This window comes from Rhincodon typus, chromosome 24 (genome assembly GCF_021869965.1).
Source record: "Rhincodon typus isolate 14 chromosome 24, sRhiTyp1.1, whole genome shotgun sequence".
In the NCBI taxonomy this organism is placed as follows: domain Eukaryota; kingdom Metazoa; phylum Chordata; class Chondrichthyes; order Orectolobiformes; family Rhincodontidae; genus Rhincodon; species Rhincodon typus.
Window position 1 is genome coordinate 19,155,562 of NC_063355.1, and position 27,434 is coordinate 19,182,995.

The window sequence follows — 27,434 nt, forward strand, 5'->3', positions numbered from 1 at the left end:
ACCTCCTATTAGTACGTTGAAAGACTGTCCCCTTTATTTTTAGAAATAGGTTGAAAAGTCTCAAGTTTTTAAGATCAAGACCATGTTTGGTGGATAATGTGAGTAAGAATGGGTACATTTGTGCTTTGGTTATATTGCTGCATTCTTTATCTAGAGGGCTGGACTAATTCAATTTTAGTTTTTCTAAGATCGATTGACGATGTTAACCCAACTGCTTCACATTTTTTCAGAAGGGAACTTGGCATCCTTGTATGGTCAGGGTTGTAGAAGTGGGGCTTATGTCAAATGCAGTTGATTCTTCATTGGCCTCTAATTGCTGTCACGGTGATATTTAGAACAATTAAAATGAACACCGTGCATGAAAATCTTTACTGACAGTTTAGTTCAGTTCTCCTGTTCAGTGTAATAACTCACTTGTGATGAATCTAAATTTTTTTTGTGTCAGTTCAAGCTAAGGTATGTGGAAAGGCTTCCGCATAATGTTTTCCTGTATTTGGAATGTTGCAAACTGCTTCATAGACATGAATTCATTTATCGTAGGTGAGCTATTAGAGAACATGGCAAAATAAAAAAAAATAATTTTCAAACAACTGAAATTTTACTTGCACAAAGTAAAATTACACACCATGCCACTATTTAGAAATAAAATTTTAAAATTATACAGTACAAAGGATTCAGTTTATTTATGAAGAATTCAGTTTATTTCCAAATAATCAATCCCATATTACAATACTGAAATTGGTTTCTTTATTAAATATATACAACTTTATTTTTGTGGCTTTTTAAAATTGAATTCTTAGGCAGTCTGTGTGATGCTTTTAACTTTTACATCCATTATCTTTGCATAATATTAACCCAGCAGTATTAATGCCCTATGCAGTGTTCAAAGTAGTTTCAGTAAAGTAACACAAAGAAATGCAGACGCTGAAGATCTGAAACAAACAAAACCAAATTGTTGGAGAAACTTAGCAGTTCTGGCCGCGTCAGTGGAGAGAAAACTGAGTTAACATTGAGTCCAGTGATCCTGTTCTGCATGTTCTGAAGAAAGATTACAGGACTCCAAATGTTAACCCTGTTTTGTCTCCACAGATGCTGCCAGATCTGCCAAGTTTCTCTAACAATTTCAGTTTTAATTACAGTAAAATCCTGCTGTTTGCAGAGGTTACATTCCTCAAATGGTATATTTTGCCAATAGCGAACATGACACTGTGCAGTATGCATTGTCTACTGCAGGATGTAAGTTTTGTTTTAATTATTTTTCTTTCACTTAATGGATTAGCAAAAATTGGACTTGCAGTGGGTGAAAAAATGTAGAATAAGTTTTGCTCAGGTAAGCAAACTGAAAAATGGCAAATACTCAACAGTAAGATTTTACTGTACCTGGAATGTTAACAGGTGATAACATTTATTAAAAGTAAACAAACTGCATATTAAATTCACAGAACAAATGACTTTAAAAACTATGTAACATAATGACCCAGATTTTGCCATTAGTGATGAAGCAGTTGTGCTTAACATTGACCTTGAAGGAAGCTATCCTTAAAAGTCTAGTAATTTTGTGGAATTGATTTTGCCCTTCTTGATGTTAATTTTGAGCTGTTGTATCTAGAAATAGTGATTGTAAAGTAAGGTAAACAGCCAATCATATTGAAGAAATCTCTCAGACTGCAAATCAGGTAGTAAAATAGCAATGTTTAGTGACTTCTAACTAATTGCAGCCTGTAAGAAGTTGAACAGCTTCGCTTATGATGAAGCACAATAACTTACAGATTTCCTGTTTAAACTGCATATACGCAGACTCCTGAAATTGCTGGCAGTTTCAGGGAAGTAATGACAATGAACAATTGATTTCATTATAATTACTATTGCAAAATCCAGGCCATTTTGACAACAACAAAATAAGGTCCATAAATTTAAGAGTAGCTATTTTGGGTCATTGAAAAAAGGCAAAGTACAATCACTGTCAGAATGGAGAGGTTCCTGTTGCCCTCAGCCTTGGATCTTATTAACATGAAGCCATGCTGGGTCTAGCAAGATTATCCTGCTGCAGCTTGAATAAGTAAATGCCTCATTGGTGAAAAGATCAGACTTTGCAAGGGACATCAAATCCAAACTGGCATGACAATGATGAGCATGTGGATTTCCTTGGGGTGGCAGTTTGATGACCTGGGAGATGCACTTTTGTTCCTCCCAGCTTCACATTCAGGTAAACGTGGAACTCTTTGCCTGTTAGCTCCATGTTGTGTTGTGCCAATTTTACAAATCCCAAGTGAAACACTGGTGCATTTGGAAATTTGAAATAGACCTGTAGAAGCATAGGACTCTAACTCATTGAATTCTAGACCCAGACTTTCTACTTGGAAATGAGAGAAGGAATACTTTTTCATACACATTTTACATTTATACATTTGAATTCCAGGACCAGATAAACATTAATCAATGATACAAATTTGGACGAGCTGGGTAACCCAGGTAATCCCTAGTTCTATCACTGGTTATTGTTTAAACTAATTGTCATACTGCATAAATGTCAGTTTTCAAATTGAGTAGATTGCAATTAATACAAACAATTATATACAAAACATAGAAAGTCAACCATTTTCTTTACAATTTTTATAGAAGGTTCCAACATCAAGAATATGTACAAAAACAAAATATTGCAGTTGCTGTTAAAATGAAAAAAAATTGTGCTGGAAATACTTAGCAGGTCTGGCAGAATCGGTACAGAGGGATGAATTAACATTTGAGGTCAATGACCTTTCTTCAGAACTTGAATTTGTGCTGTGTTCGAGTTCTGATGAAAAAGCATTGACTTGAAATTTTAATTATATTTTTCTCCTTCTACAAATGCTGCCTGATTTGCTGAGTATTTCTAGTATTTTCTGTTGTTATATCAAGAATGTGTAACTTGTTTAAGAGGACCAATTAAAAGCAAGCCAGATGAACTGAACTACTTTGCCTTCTTTAAAGCTGTTGTCAGGTAGCTTCCCCGTGCTCCCTTACCGTGATCCATTACCATGTGCTTAACTGGCAGATACACTCTTATGGAAAAACTGCAGCCTAAGTGTATTTGTATCCAACCAATTAATGATACAGTATGTGATGTTTAAGAGCTTACTGGATTCTTATTGAGCAGTCAAAGGAGCAATGCAAGTTGTTTTTAGTTGAGTGATACAAATGCAGAAGCCTTTTCTTTACAAACATGAATGACTCACTTGCAGAACCAGAAAATATCTTCCACTTTGGGTTTCAGGCTGATAGGAAATGAAACCTCAAACGGTCAATATTGAATGCTGGGCATTAGCAACAGGGCCATATTCTTAGTGGGATTCAAGGCATCAGTGTCAAATCCCCAATGTTGAGATCTAATATGTTTTTCTTTATCCACGTTTTCCAATGAGACCTAGCACATCTATTAACAGTGAATATGCTATTCCCTCTTCTGCAAACTGTTCAGGAGATTCCCCAAATGTAATTTTTGCACAGTTAGCACAGGTAGTGGATCTTCTGTAGATTTGAATTTCAGAAGTACTTCAGCAATGGTTTGACTTGTACCTATATGCCATATATATACATATGCATACATTTATTATCACAATAGACAAGTGTAAAACTTCTCATTAATTAATTCTGTAGTACTTCTATACTAAGCAATATAACCATAAAATGTTACATTCCTCCATTATGTTATTACAACTGAAGGTGAGCTAACTAATCTCTAAACTTTTCTTCAGATCGTTTACAATATCACGCAATTCGAGGATGTTTTGTTGAACCTGCAAGAGAATAAATGTCTTCCAGTCATTTGAAAATGATCTTAATTGTCAATTCAAAATATGACATATGATCAAATCCACATGTAATTAAACTTCTGTGTCTCAAATCTACACATTAGAACTAGATTATTACTCCATCACTATCTCTACCTCTACTTATATACCTGACAAACGTGTGTTCTAGCATAGCACACTAGTTAATGAGTGGGAATCCTGGCTGACTATTAACTGCAAAGATAGTAGATGTCTTTTAAAAAACTGATCTAAACAGACTTTTTTGCACTATTGAAAAAAAAAATCAACTTGGCCCTGCTGTTCCTTCTGCTCTTTTTGGGGAAAGAATGTTTCTTCTGATTTGTCTGTTTCAAACATGAAAGTCGCAGCATTTCTCAACTAATCAGTAAGCAGTTCTTGTTTAGGAAATTTTTAAAAGGGTGAAACAGGGTGACTAAAATTGGGCAGCCAGTGCAACTGAAACAGCAGGAGAGAGTAGAGAAGTGCTGCAGTAGTTCAGGCTAAGTGAAAAATCTGCAGCTCTATGCAAAAGAATTTGTTTTTTTTAAAACAAAACTGTGGTTAACATTCTTTGCAAAGTGGGATTTACACAATAGTTGTAACATGGATCCAGTCCCACAGGTCCAAAAAATTACACATCCCTGCTCAGAACTTAACCACTGTGTCAACTCCTAGGTGATCTCTAATTGTCACATGTATTCCTGAACCACCCAATGCACATTTACTATGCTGAACCCTTCAATTTCTGATGATTTAAATTGGTTCTTTGCATCTAAATGGAGTGACCTTAAATTACCACAGATACCCCTCGGTAAGGAATGGAAAGGGGGAGAAAAAACAATGTCAATATCTATCGGTCACTGGGCAAAATCATAATACTGGATTTTTTTAATATGTTATTTAAGTATGTTTTTGTTCTCTTCCATTCCTTTCTCCCCACTTTTTGTAATGGTAGGATCTCAAAACATGTAATTTTATCCTTCTCACACTTTTTATGTAGAGTTATATTAAATCTGATGGAAAATGACATTACTGTAACAGCTAAAGTATAATTTGGTAGCCTGATGTTTGAGTCTGACCAACAAACAATTATGTACAGCAGGCCATTTGTTCCAGTATTGAGATAAATGGATACATATTTGGTTATTGTTCAATCAGCCAAATAATTTTTATGCTCAAGAAGAAAGCATTTACTTAAATTCTGAAAATCATTTTAAATTTACAATGAGTGATTTTATTTTTAAAACTCATAGTATAATTCCCAAAATATAATTTTTTTTGTTTGTAGTTACAACTATAGGAGTTTACATTCTGTAAGGATTCTTCAAAAAGGTTACTTTCACGGCCCCCAAATGCACATCCAGATGAACTTCAACTCCGATCTTAGAGGCAAAAAAAGCCTGCCTGTGTCTCAAATCAGTTTTAAGGTGTTGGAGGTGCCCTTGAGGTCTCCTACCTGCCTCAGCAGTGTCCACCTGTTTTCATGGATCTGCCAGTGCTGTATAAGTATAAACCCTCTGGTTGGGCCAGCAACATCAAGAGTCTGCCAAGTGTTGAGATGGTCCATTTGGAAGCTGCGTCCTTCCCACACTGCTCCACTGGTTTGACTCCTAACAAGCGTGGGCTCAGTAACCCCACTTGGTCACAACTGACTTGAACCCAGGCCTCTTGGGTGAGAAATAGGGACACTACCACTGTGCCACAGGATCATGTCATAAAGTGTCTATTTTTTCCCCTTTCTAGTTATTTTAATTAATCTCTTTGGGTGTGTTTTAAAACAACACCAGGGCAGGTGAGACTTGAACTTGGACCCTCTGACCCAGAAGTAGGACACTACCATTGCACCACAAAATCTTCATTGTTAAGTGTCTACTTGGTTGGCCCCGAGGAGTAAATATAACCTGTTGAGAGACAGAATACTCTGAAACGAAGGATGTTGATTGACTTAACCAAGATACCACAGTATTGACAACAAGGACAGAATTCTACAAAAGCATAAGTCAGTGTCACATGCAAGAGGGCAAACAAAAACTGGGAGAGAAAAATAGAATAGTTTTGTCTCTCAAAACATTATGGAGAAAAGTCTGAAATTGAATAGATAAATACAATGTGTGTGTGAACTTACCACCTGAAGCTGAATATCTGTGTCCTCTGCTAAAGTGCCAAGTTTCATTTCTGCTTTTCTTACATACATATAAAGGTTAAAAATTGCCATTTTTATCATACCCAAGACAAGAGTTCTTCTGGCTGCTGTGTTTTGAATATGTGCCCATACAGATTCCTGTAAAATTAGACAATACAATTACAGAATTATTTTTTTAAAAAATCACTGTGTGGGTTAATTATGATCCCAAGAAAAAGTTATTGGTTATTTAAAATTTTATTCTGGCTGAATACCTTTGAAATAATATTGATCCAAATTGTGCAGTAATCTGCAAATAAACATTCCTCACCATTCATTATTCTCACATTTACCCACAGATAGTATGTGAGCTTTCACACCTGGAGTACTGTGTCAAAATTTCATCTTACCTAAAAAAAAGATATACTTGCCATCGAAGAAGTGGAGCAAAGGTTCACTGGACCAGTTCCTGGGATGGTAAGTTTTAAAGCTGAGGAGAGACTGGATCAACTGGGCCCATTCTCACTGGTCATCTCATTAAAATGTAAAAAAAACTCTGAGGAGGGCCGGATAGTCTGGGTGCAGGGATAATGTTTGCCTAGGTCAGGGGTTGGGGTATAGAGGTCCAGAACAATGGATCACAGTTTCCAGATACATGATGTGCCATTTTGGACTAAGATGACGAGAAATTTCTTCATGCAGAGTATGGTGAACCTGTTGAATTCTCTGCAACAGAAAGCTGTGGAGAGCAGGTCACTGAATATATTCAAGAAACAGATAGATTTATATGGACTAAAGGTGTCAAAAGAGTCTGGTGTTGAGATACAGGATCAGACACGATCATGCTGAATGGCACAGCCAGTCTGATGGTCTGAATGGTTTACTCCTACTGCTATTTTCTATGATGCCATGCTAATTAGAATTAAAACAATGCAATCTCTTCTACAAGAGACTGAAGATCTGCATGCACCTGTCTTGCTTTAGCTAATCAGGTTTTTGAAATCTTATTGAGCCAAGTTGTCTAAACCAGAGAATGTCTATTAGAAAACTGAATCATGTTTAAAATGCTGAGATCTGGGGAATTGGCTCTTGCCAGCTAGAAAATACCTACCCCTTTTATTGTTTTAGCTTTGGCTGCTTCTAATTGATGTGTTAATGCAGCGAGGGCGTTGTGATACATCATAATTTCATTCTCCTTTTCCTTCATGATGTTATTATGATTCGATTTAAGTGTCTTAATGATTTCTTGATCTTCCTGGTACTTTGTAATTAGAAGATTATGTGTAATAAACAAAGTTTCAAAACGAATGTTCACCATTCTTATATCCTGAAACTTAAATAGGAACACATATAATCAGAAACAATTGGTTCAGTTACAAACAGTTTGAGAAAAATTAATGAAAAGTTGTATCGATCTTAAAAAGGGGCCTGTACTAACTTCTCACCATCACAAAGGTGGCTTATTTCTATTTCTGTAAAATTACATCTTTGTGTTCCCACTTTTGTGGCTGAAAGGCCATTTCCACAATTGTTTACAGGGAGTGCCTGATTTACAAACGTCCAACTTAACAAACTCTCATACTTATGAAAGTGATCCCATAAAAGGGTTTAATTTTAAAGACCCAACATATTTTCCTGTCCTTACAAACAGCTGCTTCGATTGTCCTGCATTGTGTTCTGACTTGCGTATAAATTAATTTTGAATGGACTCCAGAATAGAATCTGTTAGCATGGGTTGGAATCCTTTTTTTTGTTCATTTGTAGGATGTGAGTGTTGCTGGCTGGCCAGCAATTTTTGCCCATCCCTAGTCGCCCTTGAGAAGGTGGTCGTGAGCTGCCTTCTTGAACCGCTGCAGTCCTCCTGCTGTGGGTTGATCCACACTGCTATTAGGGGGGGAATTCCAGGATTTTGACCTAGCAACAGTAAAGGAATGGCGATATATTTCCAAGTCAGGATGGTGAGTGACTTGGAGGGGAACTTGGAAGTGGTGGTGTTCCCATATATCTGATGGTTGGGCCTAGGAAACTACCCTGTGGAACTCCTGCAGACATGTCCTGGAGCTGAGATGATTGACCTCCCACAATCACGACCATCTTCCTATGTGTCAGGTATGACTCCAACCACCGGAGCGTTTAACCCCCGATACCCATTGATTCCAGTTTTGCTAGGGCTCCTTGATGCCACACTTGTTCGAATGCAGCCTTGATATCAAGGGCTGTCATTCTCAACTCACCTCTGGAATTCAGCTCCTTTGTCCATATTTGAACCTACTCCCAAAAACTACTTGATATATGATTATTTTTGCCTCTGTCAAGCATTTTGGGATGTTTTAATTCATTAGATGTACTAAAAAAAAGTGCAAGTTATTGTCATATATATTAGGTTCCTTGTCAACATAGTTTACTTGTACCATATATGCATTTACATAAACAAAGTTTAAACAATATATGCTTTTCACAATTACCTCATTTGACATTTTGATTACTTTCTTCAAGAATTTTGGATAAACAGCATATGACTCCACTTTCTTTTTGAGTCTATTCCTCTTAATGATAAAGTCATTTAGTTCATTATTTAATAGAATAATATCCTTCTCTTTTTGCTTTATTAGATCAGTTTCAATACTTATTTTACTCTTTGCTCTGCTTTGCTTGGCATCATTTTCCTTTGGAGGAAGAAGAGAAAAATATAAGTACTACACAAATTACTACTACTAAAATAACTCCACAGAGGCTAGTATCCCATTACCAAGTCACCCTTTATTTACACTTGACACTAGTCCAGCTCCCTCAGACTGAGCAGAACCTTTGACACTCCTGTTTATATCTGTCAGCCAGGGCTCCGTGATTGGGGCTGTTAATCTGGTCCAATCAGGGAACTCATATTCTATTAGGTCCACCTGGCTGACCTTGTTACAATCACTGCATTTATTTTGAATAGCTCATCTTTTCCTGCAAACTCTTTAAATTGCATCTCTAATTCAGATCTAATGAATAGTCCAGGATTGGAACTGACCAAAGCTCTAAATACTCAGAGGCAGCAAGCAGATCCGCTACTAAAAATATCCAAACCACCCACAAAAATCCACTGACAGAGACCACAATATAAGAAAAGACACCCCTTTATATTGAATTGGAGGATACGCAAGGAGCACTCCTCCAATCACAGGCTGGTTCTGTCTCTCGCTTGCTCCTGATAGGTTCAATGAACCTATCAGCAACAAACCTGGGTGAGAACCAGCCTGTGATTGGAGGAGCAGTGAGCTGTTAGGCATGTCAATGCTTGCTTTGAGGAGTCACTGGGGAAGGCACCCCTGGGAGCCAATGGCCAAGGTCCAGGGGGTGAGCAAGCTGGGGCTGGGACTGGGGCTTTGGGTGAGGGCTGGGTCCAGGAATAGGGGAGCTGCCTTTGGCATGCAAGGCATGTCGCCAGAATTGTAGGGTTGCTGGGGTGGGGGGGCGGGGGCAGTGTGCTGGGGTAGAGAGCTGTGGAAGGATATCTGAGGTGAAAGAGGCTACAAGAGTCTTGGGGCAGGGAGAAGGATGCTGCAAGTGGGGTTGAGGGGTAGAAGGTGGCTGCATTGGAGGGTTAGCGATGGTGGGTGAAGAGTGAGTTTGCGGGTAATGGCTCCTAGATTAATGGGGTTGATAATTGAGGATATCAATGAAGTATTCCAATTCTGTACATGTGTAATGTCAACACAAATACAGAAGTTAATTTTATTATGTGACAGCTTCAACTAATTAGTTAATTAACTAGTTACTACGGATGAAGAAGTAGCCCCCAAAAACCAAAAGGTAGCCTTTGAGAAAATCTCAAGAGGATCCACTGAGAAAGAAAAATAATTTTGACTCCTGGTCTTAGCCTTTGCTTGAATCATTTCTACATTATTCCTTCAATTAAAATGAGAAAATAAGTTTTTTAAAATCCCTTTGATGGTCTAACTGCATGTTCCCAGACACTGTTTTATCGGAGCAACATATCCCTTGCAAAATGAAAGTAGACACATGAAAATTAAGTTCGCCACATTCACAAATGCAGTCAGACCCTTGACTCAGAAATGTCTCATGTAAGTCTCACCAAAAACACATATTGCATAGTCTTTGAAACTCAAATCTTTTGTCATAGAGCTTGGGAGGCCCTTTATGACAGACTAACCTTCCTTTGTTCATCACAGGTTACTGAGTTGCCCTTAAATGCATCTATGTTCTACACCTCAAGGACTCTGGAAAGTAGCAAATTCCACATTCTAACCACAGTCTGAATGAAATTTGAGGGTTTTTTTGAATGATTTTATTAGTGATGCTTTTTGTTTTGGATTGTTCAGAAAGTGGAAAGGTATGCTGCATCCACACATATCAACCCTCTTCATAATTATGAAGACATCTGTAATGTTATTCTCAAACTTCACTTCTCTAGAGGTACAAGAGATGGATTGTTCAGTTCTTCCTGACAGTTATAGTCTCTTGGTTCTGGTCAATATTATTATAGTTTGCACCTATACCTGTGGTTGTATATCCTTTTTGAAATAGATAGACCAAAACTGTGCAAAGTTTTCAAGCCATCTCCGTGTTGATCCATACAGTTTGATTTTTTTTAATGGCTTTAACTTGTGTTGCTGATTTTAATGATTTGTTTATCGGTATCGCTGGATCTCTTTATTTTCATTGATTATGTTGCCTCCCATTTCTCTTTCCAAAATGTACCATCTCACATTTATTTCTATGTAAGTTAATTTTCTAACTGCACACTGAGTCTGTAAAATTTAATATTTTTTGCATCTGACACAGTCTTTCTTGGTACTAAGAATATCTCCAAATTTGACATTACCAGCACATTTTGGAAGTTGTATTTCTGAATTCCTGTTTCCTATTTCAATAAATATTTGAAAAGAGTCAGCCTATTAGTCAATCCGAATGGAACACTCCTTTCTACTTCCTACCAGTCTGTGAAGCAATTTGATCACAGCTCTCTGTTTTCAGTTTTGTGGACAGTTTAACAAGGATATTGCTCCTCATCCTGGACTCCATATGATCTGACCATCATGAGGTCTACTCATATTGCTTCTTGGGAGAGGCTTTGAAAACCAAAAACATTACACTACCCTTATTTTATATGCTATTTCTTCAAAGAGTTGGACAAAGATAATTAAGCGTGATCTTCCCTTAATGTTTTCGGTTTGCAGGTGTTTTTCTATTACATCTTTGAGTTTAAACTCCAGTAACTTTTCTACCACCAATGGTGAGCCAACTAATCTATGGTTCCTGGACATGTGACATTTTCCTTTTTAAATACAAGAATAACATTAACTATCTGCCAGTCCTCCAAACCTTTTCATTTTCTAATGGAAGTTTTGTAAATACTTAATAGTGCATGTACGTCACCTCCCTTATTTCTTTTAACGTGCTTGTTTCGATAAGAAATTTTATCCTTCCTAATCCATAAAGTATCTCGCCTTTCTACCTTAAGTATTTTAAAATCTATTTTTCTAATATTGTATCCAGTTATCTCCCCAGTAAATGCAGAGGTAAAGTAATTATTCAATATTTATGCCATTTCACTGTTTCTATTTTTGAAATTAGCCTTTTCATCCCATGTAACACTCTCCTTCCTGATCTAGTAATTTCTCTGCCAATCACCAAACGGCTGAAGCAGTAATCCAGAGATTACCATCCATGGGAACCTACTTTGCTATTTTGTACCTGCTCATATTCCTTTACTAGTGCTTCCTTAGATCATAGAATCCCTATGATCTAATATGCCCACACCAAACCCTCAGAGCATCCCACCCAGACTCATCCCCCTAACCTACACATCCCTGAACACTATGGGCAATTTAGCATGGTCAATCCACCTAGCCAGCACATCTTTGGACTGTGGGAGGAGATCAGAGCACCCAGAGGAAACCCACGTAGACACGGAGAGAATGTGCAAACTCCACACAGACAGTCACCCAAGGGTGGAAGTGAACCTGGGTTCCTGGCCCTTTGAGGCAGCAGTGCTAATCAATGAGCCACTGTGCCGCTCCTTCTTGTTCGTTTCTGTGTCATTGGTCCTAACAATGGACACATGATAACTGAATCACCCACAACCATTCCTTTCTCCCCACTTCTTTTCCAAGCTTTTCCCAGTTGGTGTGAGACACCCTGTACCATTGCTCCAAGTGGACATTAAAACCTTTTGAATTCCGAAGTGTGACTGCAGAAGATGCCACTCGGCCTTATAAATATCAAATCCCCTCTGCCTACAATCTTTCTACCTGCCACTCCCTCTCTTTAGACAGTTTCGTGCATCTTGGTGTTATGGTTAGCATTCATGCCATCAACTTTGCAGCCTTTATCCTTATCCCCAGAAGTACAGAGTACATTGTAGCTGGTGGGTAGGACTAGTGACTGCGCGGCCTCCTCTTCAATATCCCGTTGACTGCAACACATACAGAATGAAATGCTGCTACTTTAAATACCACATAATTTCTAATTGATTTATCTAAATACTGGGCTCTATTATTCTTGGAGCAGGCCAGTCCCTTAAACAACACAGCTGAAGAGTTAAGCCTGAATAAGTAAGAAGAGTTACAGAATAAGAACTAGTATTCAATACATGGACATTTTTCCATTTGACTTTCAGAATCAGCCAACAGGCTAGTCTATGCTTCATGTTTACCCTCAAGAACTTATCAAATTTTGCAAATGATTTTTTCAGTTCTTCTTCCTTTTTGTTTAATTCCTCTCTTCTCTGCTTGATCAGTTTCATTTTCACCTTGAACTCCTGCCAAGAGAAATATTATCTTAAAAAAATGCAGAAGTTTCTTACAGATCATCAGATGTTACTGAAAGCTGTGACTAGTTAAGTTCCGATTACTTCAGTAATTACAAATTTCGCTTTTAATCAAACTATGTACTGCCCTTTCTATGAGCTATATTCAAATTACAGTGCAAGTGCATGGTGCTAGTAATTCACTCAACAGTTGGTACAAAGTGTGTTCACTGACATTCTCACTTCAATTTTCCCTCCCACCTATGGGTAATTGCTTGCCTTCAGCTAAGCCTTTATCTATGACCATAGGGTTCAAATTGGCATCTCACTGGGGAAACGCATCACACGTGGTCATTGGTAATCATTCCACCTAGGCACCATGAGTTGATACAGCAAATCCAGGTACGATAGCCTGACCAAAACAGGATCTATAAAATTTATGATTACAAATGAAAGAAAGCCTAATCTTTAAAGAATATTGAAGTGGGGGAAATATTTGAAGTGTGTAGCAGTTAGTCACTGAAATTACAATAACAACTACTTTTATCTATATAACAAGTTTAAGGTAGGAAAATATTACTTCACAGGAGAATGATCAGGCAAATAAGCCAAGGATGGAGGCCATCAGGAGGATTACTGAATAGCTTGGTTATAGAGACAGCTTTGAGGATATATATTAAGGGAAGAAAAGTGTATAGTGAGGCAATCACGTACTGAGATGTGAAAAGCATAAAAATCAAAGAAATTTTGGTATTCCTATATTGAAAATTATTTTGGACCATAATTAGAATACATATCTATCTCAGTCTATGTTGATGAGTCTTTATTTGTCAAATTTTCTAACTTGGTGATACTCTTGCTTCTGCACATGAAAAAGATGTGGCTTCCTCAATCCAAGAACTATACTTATTATCTAAGCTTCACTCTAGGACCATAGCAAAGAATTACACAATATTACAGCTGCTGTCCTTTTTAGTGAAGCAATAAATTAACTACATGGCTACTGCAATATTGCTATAGTTCAAGCAGATGTAAAAGAAGAGTAGGGAGTTCTACAAGATTTACAGTTCAATATTTCTCTCTCAACCAACACTACTAAAACAAAAGAAAAATACACAAGTGATCTAAGGACCTTCAGTCACGTCTGTTAAGAAAGGATGATTTTGGAAAAAGGGAGAAAAATGTTTAAACTTTAAAAACAGAAATATGTGATTTGAGCCATATTGTTAGAATCACATTACATTTTGTGCAATCAACATTGCAAAGTCTTCCTCATTAACATCTGGGCACTTGGACAAACAGTGACAGACTTGTCCCACAAGCTACACTCTGACAATGTCATGCTCACCGAATTAATTAATTGGGTTGCAGTGGTTCAAGAAGGTGAATCACTATTACCATCTCAAGGAGAATCAGGGATGGCTGATAAATATTGGCCTTGTTAGTAATGCTCACATCACAAGAACAATTGTTTTCAAAAGTCCAATAATTACATTTCCTTTCCTACAGATCCTTTCCTCCACAAATGTTATTCTGCCCCTTAAGTTTGCCATTTAACTTCAAGACAATTGCTTCTGTTCTGTTCAATGCTTCTTTGCACCAGTTTCAGTTGTTTTCTTGATATTTCTATGAATCTACAACTATAATCCTGGAAATGTATTCTTGTCTAAATTATGTTAATTTAACTCCAATTTCTAAACACTAGTCTCTTTAACTTCTGTTAAATGATGTTGATTCTAGGTAAAACAAGAGAAATCGGTACCGTCCAAAAATGAATATGTAGCTTATCAGATATCAGCTTCACAATCTGCTGTTAGAAATCAAACTCATAATTTAATTCTAAGTGCTAAGGTTAATCATAAACTCTAAATGTTCAAAGGTTTAATTTCCAAATGGAGTAGATTGGCAGATAACCTCTAACAGTGAAAATGACATTGCAGCTAAGTGAAATATGCTGTATTAGAGTAGATTTCAGATCGCAAATATTGAGAAGTAACTACAAGTATTGAGCAGCATTTACTAATTTGTAAAGGAATTCAATATAAAGAAAGGCAGTTATTTTGGGGTTAAAATTGAAGTGAAAGGAGATTTTTAATATCATGTCTCTGTATATTCTTTTTAGATTCTAAATACTGGTTTAGACTTTGTTTTGTCAGTTTCTTTTACCTCCTTTTGAGCAGCAAGAGCTGCTTCCACCTCTGCTAGTTCTCGTCTTTTGTCCAGTAACACCATGGTACTGTTTAAGGGGATCTTGTCTTGGATCGACATTTGGCTTTGATAAAACAAGAGAAATAACAACTCAGTTCATATATATCACTACTCTTCCCATCCTCAGCTTCACTTTACAGAATTATACACAACATGGAGAAATTTCAAAGTAATCAATAGAACATTTGATTTATTTTGCTATATTAAACCATCACCCTTCAGATATGCTGTTTACTTGACTACTTGCAACAAGAATATGGAAATGGTACCATAGTTTCCATAAATGACAGAGGCAGCACACAATTATTTTCAAATTTAGCCAATCTCATATTCATGGAGGCACAATCACACACCTGTCAAACCACTTCTTTGCATTCAATTTATTTAATAAGATAGAAATATTCTCACCAGTCTGTCAAAGACTTGTTCATCCCCTTTCTTAAACTTTTGGCCTAAAATTCACTTGTTTCCTGGCGTGACAGTTTCTATGACTATCTCGGAGATTCCTACGCATTTGCTCTCTCCTGAATCCTGACTTGGTTACAGAGTCACTGCAGTACCAAGGTCACCAATTTGGTCCATTGTGGCCTTGCTGACTCTCTGTAGAGCAATCTTGTTGGTTCCAGTCGTTTATTCTGACCCAGTGGCCCTGCAAATTAATTTCTCTCAAGTACCTATATAATTTCCTTTTGAAATCACTGATCACCACCATCATAGGCAGTGAGTTCCAAGTCATTACCACCCACAGGTAAATTTCACCTTCTCATCCTCACTTATCTTTTGCCCACAACCTTAAATCTGTGTTCCCTTATCCTTATACCATTAGCTAATAGGATCAGCTTTTCTTTGTCTACCTTATTGCAAACTTGCATGACCTTGTACACCTCTATCAAATCTACCTTCAACTTCCTTTGCGTTTAGGATACCTATTGTATTATTCTGCAACTTTACGACTTAGAATAGAATAGAATCTCTACTAGAGTGGAAGCTGGCTGTTCGGCCCATCAAGTACACACTGAGCCTCCAAACAGCATCCCACCCAGACCCACCCCGCTATCCTATCCCTGTAACCCTGCATTTTCCATGGTTAACCCACCTAGCTTGCACATTCCTGGACGCTATGGGCAATTTAGCATGGCCAATCCATCTAACCTGCACATCTTTGGACTGTGGGAGGAAACCAGAGCACCCAGAGAAAGCCCATGCAGACATGGGGAGAACGTGCAAACTCCACACAGACAGTCCCTGGTGCTTTAAGGCAGCAGTGCTAACCACTGAGCCACCATGCCATCCCATGAATAAGCCAGTGAATAAATGTCCTGCATTTAATATGTATAGTAAATTCTTTATTGAAATTATCCTTTAATGAATAAGACTTGGGTTTCCATGCAGATTCATAAATATTGATATAATAATTCCAACAACCTTCTGAGGTAAATTGCAAACAGCACATTTAAAAATAAGGACTGAGAATTTTATTTGAAAAGAATTAGAATGACACTACTACCACATAAACCTGCTCCACTCCTATCAAGCTACTAAAAAATCAACAAATTGGACAGTCAGAGGACTGGTGAGAATAGTTCTATCTGGCAATGGAGAGATAATTTGCATAGAATTAAATAAATACTGCCGTGGTTCTAGTAAAACCTTGCACTGGTCAAAGGCCTGTTGGATTTACAGAACTATCACAGATTCAGTTGTAAACAACATTGATATCTTTGAGAGTGCAGTAGCATTAATCACTGTTGTGAGCAGCCTGATTTTCTTACTTTTAGTCCATACATACTGTGTTCATTAGTACAACACTGAAATAATAGAGTAACCTGGGGATTTAACAATGCTATTCCAATACAATCAGGATCAGATATTCAGTCATTTTACACGTATGTTTCTTCAATCTCTCAAAAATCAGCCAGGGTTAATAACAGATGAGATGAAGTTTCATTCAAACCATGAGCTGCTATATTAAGGTGAAATGCACACAGCAATAAGAACTGTCACTTAGTCCGACCTATAGTTATGTACCAATACTAAATAAAGAACAGGCAATGCTATCCAAATCAGTGGGTAGTCAGATCATATTAAACAGAACAGCGCTCTGTATTCTGTCTGACAGTCCAAGGATTAAATCTTCTCTCTTTGAGGAATTTTTCTGCTTGATTGCCTGCATAAAATCCTGTTTCTCAAAACTACATTGCCTTTCTTGGTGTCCATCCTCTGCTTTGAAAAGCTTCTCATCTTCTTTCAAAAAGACTATCCTTATGGACTGACAGAAATTTGCAACTGCAATGGTAAGTCATTTTTAACCAAACCCGAAAAATAACTTAGAGCAGCCCTCAAAAGTCATGTGTAGATACAGCTTCCAAAAAAGCACACAAACCATCTTTTATACGGTTATGTCTATCAGCAGAAAATAGTTAAGAAAACCAGACGAAAACAGTTAAGAAAACTGAGGGTAGCATGGTGGCTCAGTGGTTAGTACTGCTGCCTCTCAGCGCTAGGGACCTGGGTTTGATTCCAACCTCGGGTGACTGTCTGTGTGGAGTTTGCACATTCTCCCTGTGTCTGCGTGGGTTTCCTCCCACTGTCCAAAAATGTGCAGGTTAGGTGGATCGGCCATGCTAAATTGCTTGTAGTGTTCAGGGATGCCTAGATTAGGTGGGTTATAGGGGGATGGGTCTTGGTGGAATGCTCTGAGGGTTGGTGTGGACTTGGGCTGAAGGGCCTGTTTCCACACTGTAGGGATTCTGTGATGATTCAGACATGTGCAACTACCTTAAATGTGTTCAAATACAGATATTTTCAAAATATTTGATGAGGTTATTTTAAGTTAATGTTTCAGAAGATGACATAGCTGTTCCTCATATTTGAGTTTTAATGTGATCTGAGTTAGTGTGATGTAAATCTCGTTTTTTGCTATCTGCATGGATTGCAAGTGAAATAATTTTGAGTATACTATCCCTGGTAGTAATAAATGCAGAGCCTCAGCACAAGTGCAAATAATTTGTAATAAATAGCAAACTCAAAAAGTTGATTATTGTGGGAATGAAAAGCTAACTACCTAGTCCAGGGTGTAATTGCGAGCCTGAGGTTAAGACAAGTTATCAAAACCATCGGCTTCTCTAAATATATAAAAATGAAAAGAGAACATAGGACCCTTAGCAAATGAGGCTGGGAAACAATAATGGGGAGCCAGTAAATTGCAGAGGAGCTGATAAATATTTTGCATCATTCTTCACAGTAGAAGACACTTTTGAAAAAGACATTTGAAAAAAATATGAAATAGCCAAGGGGAAAAGGGGGAAGGAAACAAATACAACAATTATCATTAGAAAAAAAAACTGCGAGGGAAACTAATGGGTCTAAAGGCTGATAAGCCTCTAGAACTAATGGGCTCCATTCAAATGACATTAAAAGGAAGTAGCTACAGAGAAAGTGGATGCAGAGGTAATAAACTTACAAGAAACTTTAAATTCTGGAAATCTTAAATTCTGGTCATAATTGTTTACAAGATATGTTAATTACTTAGATGAGGGAAGTGAACGCACTATCACCAAGTTTGCAGATGACACAAAACAGGTGGAAAGGCAAGTGGCTAGATGACATGAAGAGAGGTTGTTTCCCCTTGTGTAGAATCAGTGGTCATAATCTCAGAGAAAGAAGTCACCTAGTTAGGACACACATGAGGAGAAATTTCTTTTCTCAAAGGGCTGTGAATCTGTGGTATTCTTAACCACAGTGGGTAAGAGAGGCTAGGTCATTAAGTATATACAAGGCTGAGGCAGCAGAATTTTAATTGGTAAGGGAATCAAAGGTGATCGGGAAAAAGTGGGAAAATAAAGTTGAGGATTATCAGATCAGCCATGAACTAACTGAATGGTCATGCAGACCTGATGGACCAAATGGCCTACTCCTGCTCCTTTGCCTGATGGTCTTAAGTTTTTTAGATAATATTAATAGGGCAATATGCTGCCTCTGCACTGTAATGTGGCTGATCTGCAAGTTGCATCATTAACATTTTATTATTTCACTCGTGGCTTGCTGGCATCACTGCTGGCCACCATTTATTTCCCATCTCTATTTGCCCTTGAGCAGGTAATGGTGAGCTATCTTCTTGAAGTGCTGCAGTCCATGATCTGTGGGTAGACCTACAATGCCATTTGAATTCCAGGATTTTGATCCAGCAACAGTGAAGGAATGGCAATATGTTTCCAAGTCAGAATGGTTGGAGGTTTGGTGGAGAATTTGCAGTTGGTGGTGTTCCCATATATCTGCTGCCCTTGTCCTTCCAATGGAAATGGTTATGCATTTAGAAGGTGTAGTCTAAAGATTTTTGGTGAATTTCTGCAGTGCATCTTGTAGATAGTATACACTGCTGCTACTGAGCGTTGGTGGTGGACGGAGTCCCTGTTTGTGGATGTGGTGCCAATAAAGCGAGCTGCTTCGTCTTGGATGATGTCACACTTCTTGGGTGATATTGGAGCTGCATCCATCTAGGCAAGTGGGGAACATTCCAGCATGCTCCTGACTTGTGCCTCGTAGATAATGGACAGGCTTTGGGGAGTCAGGAGGTGAGTTATTCTTAGCCTCAGTCCTGCTCTTGTCGCCAGTGTTTATGTGGCGCGCCCCATTCAGTTTCTGGTTATTGGTAACCCCAAGGATGTTGATACCGTGGGATTCAGCAATGGTAACACAATTGAATGTTGAAGGTCAGTAGTTAGATTGTCTCTTATCGAAGACGGTCATTGCCTGTATTTTTGTGGCGAGAATGTTGCTCGCCACTTTTCTTCCCAAGCCTGGAAATTGCCAGATCTTGTTGCATTGAACATGGACTGCTTCAGTATCTGAGGTGTTGCTGAACATTGTGCGATGAGTGAACATCCCCACTTCTGACATTATGATGGACAGAAGGTCATTGATGAAGCAGTTGAAGATGGTTGGGACTCGGAAACTACACTGAGGAACTTCTGCAAGTTGTACCTGTGCCAGTTACGACCACAACCAGCGGAAAATTTGCCCCCCGATACCCATTGGTTCCAGTTTTGCAAGAGCTGCTTGATGCCACACTCAGTTGAATGCAGCCTTGATGTCAAGGGCTGTCACTCTCAGCTCACTTCTGGAATTCAACTCTTACGTCCATGTTTGTACTAAGGCTGTAATGAAGTCAGGAGCTGAGTGACCCTAGCGGAACCCAAACTGGACATGACTGAGCAGGTGCTGCTTGATAGCACTGTTGATGACACCTTCCATCATTCTACTGATGAGCGTGAGTAGACTGATGGGGCGGTAATTGGCTGAGTTGGATTTGTCCTGTTTTTTGTGTACAGGACATATCTGGGTAATTTTCCACATTGTTGGATAGATACCAGTGTTGTAACTATACTGGAACAGCTTGACTTGGGGAGCAGCAAGTTCTGCAGCACAAGCCTTCTGTACTATTGCTGGAATATTGTCAGGGTCCATAGCCTCTGCGGTACCCAGTGTCTCCAACCATTTCTTGATATCACGTGGACTGAATTGGCTTGGCTGAAGACTGGTAACTGGGGACCACTGGAGGAAGCCGAGATGGACCAGATTGCTGCGAAAGCTTCAGCCTTGTCTTTTGCACTGATGTGTTAGGCTCTTCTATCATTGAGGATAGGGATATTTGTGGAGCTTCCTCCTTCAATGAGTTGTTTAATTGCCCACCACCATTCACAACTGGATGTGACGAAACTGCAGAGCTTAGATTTGATCCATTGGTTATGGGCTAGTTTAGCTCTGACTATCACTTGCTGCTTATGCTGTTTGGCACACAGGTAATCCTGTTTGGTGGCTTCACCAGGTTGATACCTCATCTTCAGGTATGCGTGGTGCTGCTCCTGGCATGCCCTCCTGCACCCTGCCAGGGTGGATCCCCTGGCTTGATGGTAACGGTTGAGTGGGGGATATGCTGGGCCATGAGGTTGCAGATTGTGCCAGAGTACAATTCTGCTGTTGTTGATGGCCCACTGTGCCTCATGGAAGGCCAGTCTTGACTTGCTAGATCTGTTCGAAGTCTGTCCCATTTCGCACAGTGACAATGCCACACAACACAATGGAGGTTATTCTCAATGTGAAGGCGGGACTTTGTCTCACAAGGACTGTCTGATGGTCACTCTTACCAATACTGTCATGGACAGAAGCATCTGTAGCCAACAGATTGGTAAGGATGAGGTCAAGTATGTTTTGCCTTCTTGTTGGTTCCCTCACCACCTGCCGCAGACCCAGTCTAGCGGCTATGTCCTTTAGGACCCGACCAGCTCGATCAGTAGTACTGCTGCCGAGCCACTCTTGGTGGTGGACATTGAAATCCCCCACCCAGAGTACATTTTGTGCCCTTGCCATCCTCAGTGCTTCCTCCAAGTGTCATTCAACATGGAGGAGTACCGTTCACCAGCACAGGGAGGTTGGTATGTAATCAGCAGGAGGTTTCCTTGCCCATGTTTCACCTGATGCTATATGACTTCATGGGATCTGGAGACAACGTTGAGGACTTGCAGGACATCTCCATCCTGACTGTATACCACAGTGCCGCCAGCTCTGCTGGGTCTGTCCTGCCAGTGGGACAGGACATATCCAGGGATGGTGATGGTGGTGGCTGGGACATTGTCTGTAAGGTATGATTCAGTGAGTATAACTATGTCAGGCTGTTGCTTAACCAGTCTGTCAGACAGCTCTCCCAACTGTAGTACAAGCTCCCACATGTTAGTAAGGAGGACTTTGCAGCGTTGACAGAGCTGTTTATTGCGTTGTCTTATCCAGTGCCTGGGTTCATGCCAGGTGGTCCGTCTAGTCTCATTTCTTTGTTGAGACTTTACAGTGATTGATACAACTGAGTGGCTTGCTAGGCCATTTCAGAGGGCAGTTGAGAGACAACCCACATTGTTGTGGGTCTGGAGTCACATCTCGGCCAAGCCAGGTGAAGATGGCAGATTTCCTTTCCTGAAGGATATTAGTGAGCCAGATGGGTTCAAATGAAAAAATAAATCCAGGTTCAGTAAGTCATCATCATAATCAACCAACAAAAAGCAAACTTATAAAATACTGATCCCTTAAACTTCAGCAGACCAAGCAGAGCTACAAACAGATAGCTTTGAGAGGAATTTTTGAAGATTAAAGTAAGGACAAGAATATTGGCCTGTTTAATGAGGATTTAAAGGCCGGATCATTATTGTCTAATAGAACATAGAACATAGAACATTACAGCGCAGTACAGGCCCTTCGGCCCTCGATGTTGCGCCGACCTGTGAAACCAATCTGAAGCCCATCTAACCTAAACTATTCCATTATCATCCATATGTTTATCCAATGACCATTTAAATGCCCTTAAAGTGGGCGAGTCTACTATTTTTGCAGGCAGGGCATTCCACGCCCTTACTACTCTCCGAGTAAAGAACCTACCTCTGACATCTGTCCTATATCTATCACCCCTCAATTTAAAGCTATGTCCCCTCGTGCTAGCCATCACCATCCGAGGAAAAAGGCTCCCACTGTCCACCCTATCTAATCCTCTGATCATCTTGTATGTCTCTATCAAGTCACCTCTTAACCTTCTTCTCTCTAACGAAAACAGCCTCAAGACCCTCAGCCTTTCCTCATAAGACCTTCCCTCCATACCAGGCAACATCCTGGTAAATCTCCTCTGCACCCTTTCCAATGCTTCCACATCCTCCTATAATGCGGTGACCAGAACTGTACGCAATACTCCAAGTGCGGCCGCATCAGAGTTTTGTACAGCTGCAACATGACCTCATGGCTCCAAAACTCAATCCCTCTACCAATAAAACCTAACATACTGTACGCCTTCTTAACAACGCTATCAACCTGGGTGGCAACTTTCAGTGATCTATGCATATGGACACCGAGATCTTTCTGCTCATCCACACTACCAAGAATCTTACCATTAGCCCAGTACTCTGTATTCCTGTTACTCCTTCCAAAGTGAATCACCTCACACTTTTCCGCATTAAACTCCATTTGCCACCTCACAGCCCAGCTCTGCAGCTTATCTATGTCCCTCTGTAACCTGCAACATCCTTCCGCACCATCCACAACTCCACCAACTTTGGTGTCATCCGCAAATTTACTAACCCATCCTTCTACGCCCTCATCCAGGTCATTTATAAAAATGACAAACAGCAGTGGCCCCAAAACAGATCCTTGAGGTACACCACTAGTAACTGAACTCCAGGATGAACATTTCCCATCAACCACCACCCTCTGTCTTCTTACAGCTAGCCAATTTCTGATCCAAACCGCTAAATCACCCTCAATCCCATGCCTCCGTATTTTCTGCAATAGCCTACCATGGGGAACCTTATCAAACGCTTTACTGAAATCCAAATACACCACATCAACCGCTTTATCCTCATCCACCTGTTTGGTCACCTTCTCAAAGAACTCAATAAGGTTTGTGAGGCACGACCTACCCTTCACAAAACCGTGTTGACTATCCCTAATCAAATTACTCCTTTCTAGATGATGATAAATCCTATCTCTTATAATTCTTTCCAACACTTTACCCACAACCAAAGTAAGGCTCACTGGTCTATAATTACCAGGGTTGTCTCTACTCCCCTTCTTGAACAAGGGGACAACACTTGCTAGTCTCCAGTCTTCTGGCACTATTCCTGAAGACAATGACGACATTGACGTTGGTTAAGTGCATCCTGTAGGGTTTCAGTAATTAGATAGCCAATTTAATGTTGTTATCCTTTCTGTACTGTCATTCGCCTAGCTGTAAGTTTCACTTGAAACAATGTTGAGTAAAAAATATTGTGTACACAGTCTCCACTTTGTTCTCACAAAGCATTACCTAGTCAGGGGTGGAGAGGCCAGTGAGAAAATTACTTTCATTGTTATCCTCTGATGACCACATAGGAGAACAACAATGAGACACACCCAATGATACCACATAAATCAAAGTTACCTCAAACACGTAAAAGCATTTTCGGGTTTTCTAGAATTCATGATCAACCTTTTGTATGTGCATGTTAATAGGGTATAATACATACTACCTTTGTAGATACCGTTACCAACAACATTTCTTCAGCCACAGATCTCTTGGCTATTTATCTGGTTTATGCACAGACAGTACAGCCACCTTTGTTTTCTCATCTTATTGTCAATGAGACAGCTGGGAGAACTGGAAGTATGATGAGGGAGGAGGTGCTTTGCACACCTATCTCTACACAAACTAAGGCCAGATTGGAAGGACCTGCCATTGATTGGGAGACTGGTACATCAACATGACGGCCTCCTGACAAACTCATGGAGAAGGCTTCCTTGAGGAGTCCACAAAAGAATATCACCTCCCCTGTTCCAACACCACCACCTACCCCTGCAGCCCCAAACAGCCAGTGTGATAATAGCCACTCCCACAACAACATTGATGCCTAACAATTCTCTCTTCAACGGCATCCCTCCATTAGGGCATCCTCAACCTGGCACCATGGCCTCGGCCTCACTGGCCACTGCTAGTGGTGGGGCTACTAAGCTACCAGCTGTCTTATTGGGCTGACAGTCCTTAGAAGTGTCCTTAATTGGTAGATTCTTAAACTAGCAATATGTCAGCCTGGGTCCTCTCATCCATTAAAATGGAATCAGCTCCCATTTTCAGCCCTAGATGCAGAACTTGCAGGTAAGCAGAAAAAATCAGTTCCATTAACTTTAAAAAACATAAATCACTGGATCAAATCCTGGAACTTCCTTTCTACCGGCACCGTTGATGTACTTACACCAGATTAGACTCCAGTGGCCCAAGAAGGCAGCACACCACCACCTTCTCAAGGGCAGTTAGTAATGGGTGACAAGTGCTGGCCTTGCCAGTGACACCCACATTTTTTGAATGAATAATATTAAACGAAAAGGTACATTCAGTAAAACCACCTTAGTTCAATCTATTAATCCTTATCAGTAAACAATGTTTCAGTGGGTAAATCATTCAAAACATTTACAATTCTGTATAAAAGTGAAGTCACTATTGTTCCTGCCAAACCATCAGGCTGCTATCTCATTAAAGTTCATAGAGTCATAGAATCCCTACAGTGTGGAAACAGGCCCTTTGGCCCAACAAGTCCACACCGACCCTCAGAGCATCCCACCCAGACCCATCCGCCTATAACCTACCTAATCTACACATCCCTGAACATTACCGGCAATGATGGTTTAACCTGAGGGTCACTACACCTCAGGTGAAGGGAAAGTTGAGAAGGAGAGTCTTTCATGGGCCTCAGCCAGTGCATGAACTAAACCCATGCTGTTGGTATCCTACTCAGTGTTGCAAACTAGCTGTCCATCCAACGGAGCTAACCAACCTCTAAAATTCAATTCTAGGCTACAGCTTAAACACTGAATCACAAATTGTACATATTTATCAAATTCCTCTAAATGAAGTTTTATTAAAATTATCAGATACAGGGAAAAATACAGAAGATGGAAACTGGGTAAAAAATAAACACAAAATCAGACACAAAGTTTTAGAGAATCTTACATGATACAACATAGGAGGCCATTCCACCCCGATCATATCCATGGCAGCTCTTTGAAAGCTCTCTGTTCAATCTCTATTCCCTAAAATCCACAGATTCCACCCCTCAATTATTATTGCATTCCTTTTGAAAGTGATTATTTTATCTGCTTCCACCGTACTCTCAGACAATGCAGTGTATTTCAGATCAGAGCAGTTACAAAGGACCTGAAATCCGTCTCCTCACCCTTCTACCGTGAAAACAGTTGATCGTTACTTTATTAAAACCTTTTATGATCTGGGCAACTCTACTAAGAATTCCATCTCTGCTCTGAGAACAACCTCAGTTTTTACAGATTTACAACATAACCGAAGTCCTTTACTTCCTTCTTATTGAAAGGTACCTGCATGTTGTATCCAGTTCGCTAGGACCTGATGCAATTGACCATTCTAACTGCCTTCTATCAGCAATGACACAGCACTGAAATTCTCCTGCCATTATACATTTCTGCTGCAATTCACAGACACAATAGGTGAGGATAAAAAATATTGCAAATCCAAAATGACGCAGTATTCTATCTCGACTTCTTAATCGTAAAGGAAACTCTTCAACAACTTTCCTCCAAAGAAATAAAATCGATGGTGGGATTACAAAAAAAAAATCCCATTTGACTTACATCAGTTTGTCTTCGAATATGTTACCGTAATAGTCTCCGAAAGAATGTGCCATTTCGTTCACTGGGCTTTGTAAAAACGTGGAAGAAGAATGATATTCTGCAGAGGCGGAAATCAAAGCACGAGCCCAGATACCGGGAATGTTGTGTCTGTTTCAGCCCGGGACCAGGTAACCATAGGGATAGGAAATCTCGTTACTTGGGCAACATGACCCACTTCCGAAACGCTCTCTCGTGAACAAAGGTATCGCTTAATGCAACTATGCGGTCAACAAGTAAAGTGCTGCTTGCAGTTCAAGACCCAGTTGTGTGTTGCGTAACCATATCATATCAATCCCCGTCTAACTCAATCAGCAGCAAGCCTGCCAAACAGTTCACCCAATGTTCTTAAAGTGGACACTGCAAACGTCCCTTAAGGAAGCTGATCGATACGGTTTAGACCCTTGGACCTGGAACTTTGCTCCTCCCTGCCTTTGTTCCAGTTCAGAATCGAAAAGCATTGCACAGCTGAGGAATGCAGGTTTCTGAATAGTTAAACACTGCAAATTTTACATAAAAATGAGGAGATACTGGCAACAGTCCCAGAGCAGATAGCATCTGATTAGGAACTGAATAGCCACTGTGTGAAAGGAAACCATCCGGTCCATCGATTCTGTACTGGCTCTTCAAATGGACGTCATTACATAGTGCCAATTTCCTAGTTTTTCTCCACACTCTAGTATATTATCTCTGTCTGAATAATCTTCCAAGAGCCTGTGGAATGCATCGGTTGAATCTGCGTCCACCACACCTTCAGGCAGTGCATTCCACCACTCACTGAAACGTTTTTTCTCACATCACATTTACTCTTATTGCAAGTCATTTTAAATCTATGCCTGCTGGTTCTTTATCCTTCTACAACAGGGAACGGTTTCTCCCTATTTAGTCTATCAAGCCTATACATGATTTAGGAAATCTGTGTCAGATTTCTTCTTAGCCTTTTTCTCACCAAGATGAACGCTTCCAGTTTGGTTGATCTATCCTCATAATTGACACTACTATCCCTGGAACCATTCTTGTAAATCTCCTCTGCGCTCTCTCCAATGTGTTCACACCCAACCTATAGTGTGGCACCCAGAATTGTACACAATATTCCAGCTGAGGTCTATTAAGGGTCTTGACAGAGTTAATGGGTGAAAATTATCAACTCGATTTCAGACCCTGCCAGAAGGATCAAGTAGTAAAACTGGCAAATGGGGCAAAGACTTCAAAATTAAGGATGAGTTGGTTCATTTTCTAAAAACAATTTTTTTCTCTCCTGGCAACACTTAGACCAAATGCAAGTCTTGAGCTTGCACTTCTGCTGCCAGCTAGATCAACATTGTAATGTTGCTGGACCCGGTCTCCTATC

General features: G+C 39.7%; 1 protein-coding gene across 1 annotated transcript; it reads right to left on the reverse strand.

Annotated features, from left to right (window-relative positions):
• Positions 1-444: 444 nt before the first annotated feature.
• LOC109912310 (coiled-coil domain-containing protein 42 homolog) lies at positions 445-26,256 on the reverse strand. The gene is made up of 7 exons (XM_020511716.2): positions 26,048-26,256; positions 14,837-14,942; positions 12,578-12,682; positions 8,379-8,579; positions 7,025-7,246; positions 5,917-6,072; positions 445-3,776 (listed from the first exon to the last, which is right to left on the reverse strand). Exons 1-7 carry the CDS (start codon positions 26,098-26,100, stop codon positions 3,708-3,710), a joined length of 912 nt encoding a protein of 303 aa, XP_020367305.1. The 5' UTR covers positions 26,101-26,256; the 3' UTR covers positions 445-3,707.
• Positions 26,257-27,434: the final 1,178 nt, after the last annotated feature.